This window comes from Pogona vitticeps, chromosome 1 (genome assembly GCF_051106095.1).
Source record: "Pogona vitticeps strain Pit_001003342236 chromosome 1, PviZW2.1, whole genome shotgun sequence".
Taxonomy (NCBI): Eukaryota; Metazoa; Chordata; class Lepidosauria; order Squamata; family Agamidae; genus Pogona; species Pogona vitticeps.
The window spans coordinates 21,717,291-21,728,316 of NC_135783.1; the positions used below are offsets into that span (position 1 = coordinate 21,717,291).

Consider the following 11,026-nt stretch of genomic DNA (forward strand, 5'->3'; position numbering starts at 1 on the left):
AAGAGGACATATTCTTCTTATCTGGAAAGCATCCACATGTGGAAAGCCAAAAGGCTCTCCATGAAAGAGTGAGTTTACAGTGTAGCATAGCACTTGCCATAAGGCTTTCCCTGGGCTTTACTGTCTCTCCTATTTAGTTTTTAGTGTTCAGGATTAGGTTGACTATTTCTATCTCATATTCTTTAGTGCAGTGAGTTGGAATACCCGGCTGCTGAGTCAGGCACTTGGAGTTCACATTCCCACTGTGTGTCCTGCAAAAGAGGCCAGCTGAGACCACTTGGAACATGTGTGGCTAATGAGTTTCCATGTCCTATGACCTTTCTGGGCTTGAGCAAACTGCACAGTCCCAGAAGAAAGGAATGTTAAAGCATTCCTGAGTCCTTTTTATACTTAGAAAATCCTAGGACAGCCTCCATGAGAATGAACTTGATCGGACACAATTTTTTTTATCAATACTGTACAGACCTATATTTTTATATCAGTATCAGTAAATTATGAACCTACTGATATAGTGGTTACTTATAATTGTTCTTATTTCTGTTTTTGTATTGTCATGCTTTTGCTGTTAATCTGTTGTGCTGGGAGCTGCTTTGAGCACAATAGCATAGAAAAACAGCATGTGAATAAAAACAATGAGAGCCACATTTTAAGGGAAAATGGAAGAGAAGTGCCATGTTTTGTGAGATGTACAAGACGTAAAGTAACTTAAGGAAAAGAAAGGTGGAACTGAAATGATGAAAATATGTATAATTAATGTCAGTGACAAGGTGACCTAAAGCTCTCTATGTATTGCTGGGTTGCTGCTCTTTCCATCAGCTTTACACAGTACAACCAGTGGTAAAGGGGGGGGGGGAGGGAATTGCAGGAGGCACCCAAATGTAACACCACAGGACATAGCCACAAAATAGAGTTGGTGCCTTGTTTCTTAAAGAGCCAAAACACTTTTCAAAATTTTCATTCAGTTCTGCCTCACAATGAAATGAATTAGGTCACAGGGCAGCTGTCACTCACATGGTAAAGGACATCTGTAAAAACTTGGTATCAGTAGATGATAGAGTGAGATCTCTGCCACTAGATCTCAGTGGCTTTGAGCCAATAGGCATATACCGTGTTACCACAAAAATAAGACAGGGTCTTATATTAATTATATAAATGTCAAGGGGAACAAAACGCATTAGGGCTTATTTTCAGGGGATGTTTTGTTTTTTTCATGTACAACAATCTACATTTATTCAAATACGTCATGTCATCTGGTTGCTGCACAATGGTGGAGAGCGGGGTTTTACTTAACTGGGGCTTATGTTTGGGGTAGGGCTTGTATATTACGAACATCATGAAAAATCATACTAGGGCTTATTTTCAGGTTAGGTTTTATTTTTGGGGAAACAGGGTACTGATGACTCTCCACTGGCTAGCTATAAAGCAGCTACTTACTGCCAAGTTATGCTGTTGAAAAAAAAAAGGCTCTGGGGCTCCACTGCTCTGCTGTAGTCCAAGATGAATTAGTTCTCTGATCAGTTCTGGTATCTGGATTGTTGGCCAATTTTTAGTTCCAAGCATCTTTTGCACTGAACTCTAGATGGCAGCTCCAGGGAGTTTAGTTTTAAAAAGTAAGCACTTCCTACAAGTCTGACAGCTGCCCACCCCTGAAATAATGCATAAAATCTACTATGCTATTTTACAAATGGTTACTTCCAGTACATGACTTTGAAATATCAAAATGCAATGCAAATTCCTCGCACATTAATATGAGCCAATATTTTACGTAGTGCAAATATGGGCAACCGAAGCCATCCAGAGGTCACTGAACATAAAGCAACTCACAGCAACACTAGCATGTGTAACCAGTGGTGGGAGTGAGTCACAATGCAACAATATCTGGAGGGCTAAAGCTGCCCATCACTCATGCAGTGTTTTTGAGTGCATTGTGTAAACTCTGTCTTTGTGAGATTACAGATTCTTCTTAGTGGTAGCACCCAAATGGTAACACTTCCTCCCAGTGACACCTGATGATAGGATTAAGGCTACTCTTTTGTGTAGCAGGCAACTATCCCTAACTTTTTTCAGATCAGTTTCTTTTCTAATGGTGTTGTGAATATGCTCTTATTAATGTTTTTCATATGTTTTGTTTTTATACTGATGTTAAGCAAAATATAAAAGGGACGTAGTGGTGCTGTGGGTTTAACTGCAGTAGCTTCTGTGCTGCAAGGTCAGAAGACCAGCAGTCGTAAGATCGAATCCATGCGACGGAGTGAGCTCCCGTCACTTGTCCCAGCTCCTGCCAACCTAGCAGTTTGAAAGTATGGAAATGCAAGTAGATGAATAGGTACCACTACGGTGGGAAGGTAACAGCGTTTCGTGTCTAAGTCGCGCTGGCTGTGGGACCACGGAAGTTGTCTACAGACAAACGCTGTCTCTATGGCTTGGAAATGGGGATGAGCACTGCCCCCTAGAGTCGGACACAACTGGACTAAATGTCAAGGGGAACCTTTACCTTTAGCAAAATATAAGTGGTAACTGTTTAAATAAATATAAGCAAAAATACACTACTACATGTATTTTTTTCAAGACACAAATGAGGAAGTAAAGGGAGGCTATAGTATACAATATCACAGTTGGTTCAAAGCAAGCTACCAGAGGGTCTCTGAAAACCCAGCTTACCTCTTTTGCTAACTTCTGTCCCTGCTCCATAGATACTGATTTCTCTTTCATGTCATTCAGCCTTGCTAAAGTCTTAGGGTCATCCCGAAGATCAATCTGTTAGGGAAATCACAATAATAAGATGCTGCATGTGTTCTTATGCCCATTTATACTAAAAATCCATGTTACAGACTTCTTAAAAACATAGACAAGGTTGGATCTAAACCAAGGCAGTTGCGCACTATGTCTCACTGAAATAGACATAACTTGTTACTCGTTACAAATGTTTCACAGTGAATTCAACACAACTGATGTGCAATAAACTCTGTTTTGACCCAAACATAATCAGTTTGTTTTATTGCGAAAATCTGGTCATCAGTAAGGCTCTTCATTAACTTGGAACAGCTATGTTCTGAATGGAGCAAAAAATATTCTCTTCTGCTAATGGAACTAGAATGCATGAAGAATGTGTGTCCATAGAATGCACGTTGCCATGGCCTGTACTACTGTATTCAGAAATTTTTGTTCAAAGCTGCAAATATTTTATTTCTAAGAAACAGAAAACTGAGATTACTTATAATTACAATGTAATTAATTATAAGTATAATTACAATGTAACAAACTAACTGGCTTGGAACTATATACATATTACATTTTAACAGATGAAGATATCCTCAAGGTGATAGAAAAGTAATAAGGATTTGAGCTTTGGAAAGTTAGTGGCTTTTGAAATTTACTCCAAGCTCCATGGTGGTCACAATGGTTTGGAAACTCTAGGAGTTGCAGTCTCTCTCTCTCCCTCTGTGTGTGTGTGTGTGTGTGTGTGTGTAGAGTCCCTACACACACACACACACACACACACACACACACACACACACACACACACACACAGAGAGAGAGAGAGCGAGAGAGAGAGAGAGAGCGATGCCTCGCAAGACGAATGCCTCGTGCAACAAAAAACTCACAAGACAAAAGCGTTTTGTGATTTTTTTGGTGACTCGCAAGACAAATTTTTCTATGGCCGTGCTTCACAAGACAAATAGGAACACAATGATTAAATTTCAATGCATTCCAACGCACTTCACAAAACAAAATTTTCGCAATACAAAATGACTCACGGAACGAATTATTTTCGTCTTGCAAGGCATCACTGTACATGCATATACGTACATACATATACATATATACACACACATATGTATATATGTGTGGATATTTGTGTATATATACAGATATATACACACACATGTACATTTATGTATATATGTATGTGTGTGTACGCATACTGACAGGGATAGTTCAGTGGTTTAGGTATCTGGCTGGAGAATCAGAGGTGGAAGTTCGATTCCCTACTACGACAGACAGCCTGTGTAGCAACAGGCAAACTGAACAGTCCCAGGATATCCCCAGAAGGGAATGGTAAATCACTTCTGAGTATGTATTCTGTACCTGGAAAAGGTAGCCATAAGAAACAATCATCTTGACAGCACATTATTCAAAAACACCAGTCAATCAAAAATAAAAACAATGACTGGTATTATAGATAGATAAAACCTTTATTGGCATAAGCAGAAATTGGACGTAGGCACAGTGGTTTGTTAGGTAACTACATATATAGGCATCAATAGGGCAGAAAAGTGTTAGACATGCTTAAAGGAACAACAGTTCATCTCCTAACAACAGTACCAAGGAAGTCTGTAACTCTACAATAGCAGTCATCTTGGCCATCAGCATACAGTGAACTTTATCCAGATCTAATCTCCCTTCCAGCTTTAATAAAATTGGGGCTATCAACCTTGATCAGAAGGCCCCTGTTCACATGGGCAATGCCTTTCAGAATAGGGAACTACATTAAATCTTCCATATAATATAGCAGTAGGCATGACATTATATCTGGCCAAAGAAAAAGTCCTATGTTTTGGGGCGCATTTGAGCAAGGAAAGGTAGTCATCAGGTTTACCCATTTTAGGAGGAATATGGAAAAAGAATGGTGAACAGAATTTCTTGGCAGCACTACAAAAGTCTTGGAATTCAATATCCAAAATTCTTCTTTTAATAATTTGTAAAGCTAGCTCTTGACTTAGAGCTCTAAGGTAGTCACTATCTATACCAATTGATTTCAAATTTTTCAAGAGGACTGTTGACACAAAAGGCGGTACAGAGTCCCACAGAAGTTGGTATAATAAACTGTCCATGTTTGAAATGTAATAGACTTTGAGATCAGGCATCTTTCAGTCTCGAGAGACTATGGTAACATGCTCTGTATGGAGGACTTTGAATGGCATCTAGTGTGGCTGAGAAGGCCAATTCGAGAGTGACAATCCCTTCCACACTGAAGACAAATACAATCTGTCCCCTGTCCAGCTCCCTGATTTTGCTGGTTTCAGGACTGCCTCTTTGCCTCGGTTTGCTGGACAAGTGTCTCTTCAAAATTGGAGAGGCCATGCTGCACTGCCTGCCTCCAGGCTGAATGTTCAGATGTCAGGGTTTCCCATCTGTTGAGGTCCATTCCCAAGGCCTTCAGATCCCAGTTGCAGATATCCTTGTATCGCAGCTGTGGTCTCCCTCTGGGGCGATTTCCGTGCACTAATTCTCCATACAGGAAATATTTGGGGATCTGACCATCCGCTATTCTCATGACATGCCCAAGCTAACGTACATGTCAGTGTTTTAGTAATGTATACATGCTAAAAACTCCAGTTTGTTCTAGGATTTGGAACTTTGTCTTGCCAGGTGATATCAAAAATGTGTCGGAGACAATGCATATGGAAGGTGTTCAGTTCCCTCTCCTGCCGTGCACGAAGAGTCCAGGAGTCACTGCAGTACAGTGCAGTACGCCAATGTGTTTATCCAATTCGACATCTAGGGAGAGAGTGTCAGAGATCATTGAGCCAAGGTACACAAAGTCATGAACAACCTCCAATTCTTGTGTGGAGATGGTAATAGAGGGAAGTATTTTAAAAAGGCTGTCCCTGCTAACCAAATCAAAGGGCTTTGTGAGATCTATGAAGGACACAAAGAGTGGTTGTTGTTGTTCCCTACATTTCTCCTGCAACTGTCAGAGGGAGAATACCATGTCAGTGGTGAATCTATTAGCTCGAAATCCACACTGTGATTCTGGATAGACTCCGTCTGCAAGCACCTGGAGTCTCTTCAGCACAACATGGGCAAGTAGCTTCCCTACAGCACTGAAATGAGAGATGCCACAGTAGTTATTGCAGTCGCCCCTGTCTCCTTTGTACTTACACATTGTGACAATATTTGCATCCTTCATGTCCTGTGGTATTTCATCTTCCCTCCAGCAAAGACAAAAGATTTCATACAACTTGGTGGTGATGATGTCTTTACAGCACTTCAGCAGGCATGTTATCCTTCCCAGGTGCCTTGCCAGAAAGGAGGGAATCCAAGGCCGCTTTTATTTCTGCTAAAATTGGTTCACTGCCCAACTCCTCCAAGAGAGGCAGGCACTCAATGTTATTTAGTGCCTCTTCGGTTACTACATTATCTATGGCATATAGCTCAGAGTAGTGCTGCACCCAGCGGTCCATCTGCTGTGCTCGATCCTGGATGACCACGCCTGTAGAAGACTTCAAGGGAGATGATTTCTTCTGTATTGGACCTAAAACCTGCTTGATACCGTCATACATTCCCTTGATGTTACCTGTGTGCGCTGCTATCTGTATCTGAGAGCAGAGCTGAATAATCGTTGGAACATCTCCTAACAGCCTGTTGGACTTTGCTACAAGCAAGTCGAAGAGCCTGCAAGTTGTACTCACTAGGACAGGCTTTGTATGCTGCTAGAGCTGTCTCCTCTTATCCTTGATGGCTGACATCAACTCCTCTGCATGGGCTTCGAACCAGTCAGCCATCTTTTTGGTCTTCTTGCCAAATGTGGACAAGGCAGTGTTATAAACAGTATTCTTTAAATGTTCCCATCGTTCAGGTGCATTTGCATCAGCTGAGCCTGGAAGGTTTTCCTCAAGCGCTTGGGCGTATTTCTCCACTTTTCTTTGATCGCAAGTCTTGGTGATGTCAATACGTGGTATTCCTTCCTTTTTCGTGTGATACAACCTCTTTGCTCGCAATTTTACTCTACTACACACCAGGGAGTGATCAGTATCAGCGCTCTGGTAACTGTGTGTGATCGTAATACTAGGAAGGCTAGAATGTCTAGTGAGGATCAAATCGAGCTGATGCCAATGCTTCAATCTTGGATATCTCCAGGAAACTCTGTGTTGAAGCTTTGTATTAAAGAATGTATTGCTGACACAAAGACCATAATAACAGCAAAACTCCAGCAAGCGTTGGCCATTTTCGTTCATCTTCCCAATGCCAAAACGGCCTAGACAAATGGGCCAAGAATTGTGATCAGCACCAACTCTAGCATTAAAGTGTCCGGAATGAACAGTGGTTCTCTCAGGGATTTTTTTGATAGTAGCTGCCAGATCGTCGTAAAATTTGTCTTTGACTTCTGTTGTGGATGACAGTGTTGGTGCATATGCACTAATGAGGGTGACCGGTCCTGCTGCTGAGTGGAACTGCAGAGACAGGATTCTTTCACTCCCCACAGTAGGTGGAATTTCCACCTACTGTAATAGATACTTAACCAAAATTTGAATAATCTCAACCAAACTACAGTCTATATTAAAGATACACCAGACTCCAGACAGAGCACCGAGTAGGGCACACATCTAGGTAACCCTAATGCTTTGCGTAAGAAGGATTGTAGCTGTTCAATTGATCGATGCATAGCACTTGCCCAAATTGGGAAACAATAGAGGACTTTGGAATAATTTTGGACTTGAAACCTTGTAATGCTGCCGCAGTCTTTTAATATATTCTCTTTCTGTCAGTTCTTTAACTTTTGTGTGCACAATGTTGTCTGCTTCTAGTATTCCAAGTTATTTATAATTTTCAGCACTTGAGAGTGATTTTATAATATTGCCGTTTTTTAACTCTATCTAGTTTTTGGATCATGCCACAGAGTATAGGCAGAGCTGCACATTTGTCAATTCTAAATTTGATTTCGTTATCTTCCCTAAATATTTGCACTGTTTTCAGCATTGATTCTACCTCTGTAGAAATTTTTGCATATAGTTTTAGGTCATTCATGTATAAGAGATGATTAATTTTTCTAGCTTGTTGTGGAATATGGTAGTTCATTACAGTTTTATTTTAAATTATTGACATGGGGGTTAGCGATATGTTAAATAGTAGTGGTGAAAAAGAATCTCCCTGAAATATTCCTCTTTTGATGTTAACTTCCCCAGTTTCTTCACTATGGGCCATTAAGACTGTTTTCCAATTTTCCATGTTTTTCTTGAGGAACTTCTGAATGTTTTTACAAATCCCAAATAGTTTTAGGCAGGTGCTAATCCAGCTGTGTGGCAATGAGTCAAATGCCTTTTTATATTCTATCCAGGCCATGTTAAGATTTGTTTTTTGTCTTTTTGCATTCTTCAGGATCATTTTATCAATAAGCAGCTCATCTTTTGTGCCTCTTGACTTTTTAAAGTTCCCTTTCTGTTCAGTTGGGTATAGGGAGTTTTCAGTTAAGTATTTATATATAGATCTTGTAAGTGCTCCTGTGAGGAGCGTGAACATTGTTGGAAGGCATGTAATTTGTTAATAATTACTGGGTTCATTGCCCTTTTGATGATCTTTTATTATCAGAAAAGTGTTGCTTGTTTTCATCCAGTCTTCAGTTGTAGAATGTTGAAGTGGTTAAATTGCATTGCTGTACGTTGATGGAGACATGTTAGATGCTTTAACCAAAATCTGTGCAGCTCATCTGGACCAGGTACACTCCAATTTTTCACATCCTTTACTTGCCTCTTAATCATTTCAGTTGTTACTACAATATCATCCATTTGTTTTCCTTGAATTTCTTTACAAGTGTCTTTAATCCACGAGGTGTTTTTGTTAGGCCCGGTTGGGCTTTCCCATATTTCTTTCCAAAATTTTCGCGCATCATATTTACATGGTCCTAATTTCTTTTGCTCTGCATTTTCTCCTAGTGACGTATAGAATAATAATTGGTTATTTTGTAATTGCTTGTTTTCTCTATATTGTTTCAAGCATCCATCATATATTTCCATTTTCTTTGCTGGAGCTGTTACCCACTCTTTTAATTCTTCCATAGTTCCAACAATCATTTTCCTTTCTAGATCATATATTTTGCATAGTCTGGCTTTTACTTTTCATTTTTAAGTTTTGAGTCTTTCAAGTGTTTGAAGTTGGTAATGTCTGCACTCAATTTGTTTATGTTTCTTTTCAGACAAATCTTTCATTTTGAGGTGCCATGAGTTTTCTGGGGGTTTTGCAGCTTGTAACAAAGTTCCATGGTTACTATGGTAGCTGTGCTATACATGAGCTGGTTTGTTTCCTTTAGCGTGTTGGTTGGGATTGTTGATGACAACATTTTGCCTCAACAAGGCCTGGGCCCATGGAGGTGCTAGAATTATGATGATGATGATGATGATTAAGGACAGAGGTCCATGAATATTGCTTATAGAGCAAGGTAAAGTTGCCTGTTCACCCAAGGGCTTCTAAATTTCATGGCTTTAACTGTATATGCGGCTGGTGGTGTTAAAGATGAAGGCATCATCATGGTTGTTGTCATTCTCCTCTTCATCTTCCATATTAATAAATCATCTCCAGATCTGACAGTAGAGTAAGAAAGATTTCTTCTGCAAAGCTGCTAGCTTTGCACTGGACAGAGACAGTTTTGGGTTATGAGGGGGTTGTATTTTCAAAATGGAGATGTTGTTTGCTTTTCATGCTCTTTTTGTTCCTAGCAAAACTAGGATCATTTACCATGTAATCAAATGCCTGAAAAGCCCTTCTGTAACATCTGCAACATCTTCCCCATTATACCTTAAAACAGAATGCAGACTACATCCCCCCTAACATCAAGCTTTTCTATATTTGCCTTTTTATTATGTCTTGTCCAACAAGGTTTTTTTATGTTATAAGCTTCAGACAGGAAATTTGTGCCTTTTTACCTGGTCTAACAAGGGTATTGCTACAACATGTCAACAACAAACTTGGTCTTTTAAGTATGGATCCTTACAAAGCCAAAAATAGTACCTTCCAGGCATAAGAGTGAAATATTGACAGTTTTAGGGGAAATCCACATTTTGAAGATGCAGGGGAGAAACGAAAAGAAAACCTAAGGAGGAAGTGCCCCCAAAAAAGAACTTACTGAGGACTGAACACATCCAATAGCTACAGAAAGGTGAGTGGTTATTGCATGGGATAAGTGTGAATGGAAAATGGGCATGAAGACTGGAATGAAATGGAATTCAATGCCCTGGAAAATAACATGGCTGGCTCACTAGCACCCTGAATAGAAATGCTGCAGGGCAGTAACTTTAATAATAGGGTTTTTTTCTTGCACTTACAGAAATAGTAATTTATAGAGGTCAAAACCCTCTTGAGTTTTACCATAAACAGAGCTCAATTTGCAGAAGCAGTTGTGGCTGGTGCCACTTGTGTGCCTATCATGTAACCCACAAGCATATTAGCCAGAGTATCCCGCCAACCTAGCGGTTCGAAAGCATGCAAGTGCAAGTAGATAAATAGGGACCACCTCGGTGGGAAGGTAACAGCATTCCGTGTCTAAGTCGCACTGGCCATGTGACCACGGAAGATTGTCTTCGAACAAAAACGCTGGCTCTATGGCTTGGAAATGGGGATGAGCACCACCCCCTAGAGTCGAACATGACTGGACAAAAATTGTCAAGGGGAACCTTTACCTTTACCTATCATAAACAAACGGGACAGATTCGTGCCCCAAGAAGCTCACAGTGCACATTCCGATACATGAGAGGGTGAACTGAGGAAGTAGATGAGAATGAAGGGAAAAATACAGGATGAAGGTGAACAAAAGATGTTACACATATTCAGCTTCATTGCAGTGGTGAATAGTAGCTAAGAGGTTAAGTTGGCAAGTTCATGAGAAAAGGTGCATCAAGGAAAACAAATATACCTCTAGGCAAATCTTTTGTGGTGGGGAGGAGAAAGGATTCAAAAGAACAGCAAGAGAGAGAGAACAAAGTCAACTGAAAAGGTAAGCGACTTTTTGGCAGCAATGCTTGGGTAATACAGGTAATTGGAAGAACAAGGCTTAAAATGGAATAGCAGAAGAGAGGGAAGGCAGGGAGGTAAAAAGACGGAGTTGGGGCTGGTGGTAAGAAAGGCTGTTTCTCCTCAAGGCTTTACACAAAACATGTAGTGGTCGGAAGACCAGATGGGCGGGGTATAAATTAAATTAAATTAAATTAAATTAAATTAAATTAAATTTAAATAAATAAATAAATAAATAAATAAATAAATAAATAAATACATAAATAAATAAATAAATAAATGTAACACTCAGACCTAC

General features: G+C 40.0%; 1 protein-coding gene across 2 annotated transcripts in view; it reads right to left on the minus strand.

Annotated features, from left to right (window-relative positions):
• The window catches only part of RHOQ (ras homolog family member Q), a 63,086-nt gene that overhangs the window by 8,052 nt on the left and 44,008 nt on the right, over positions 1-11,026 (minus strand). For both annotated transcript variants that reach the window (XM_072989283.2, XM_020796865.3), the window contains exon 4: positions 2,662-2,757. In XM_072989283.2, coding sequence (XP_072845384.2) covers positions 2,662-2,757 — 96 coding nt within the window. The remainder of the gene's footprint in view (positions 1-2,661; positions 2,758-11,026) is intronic.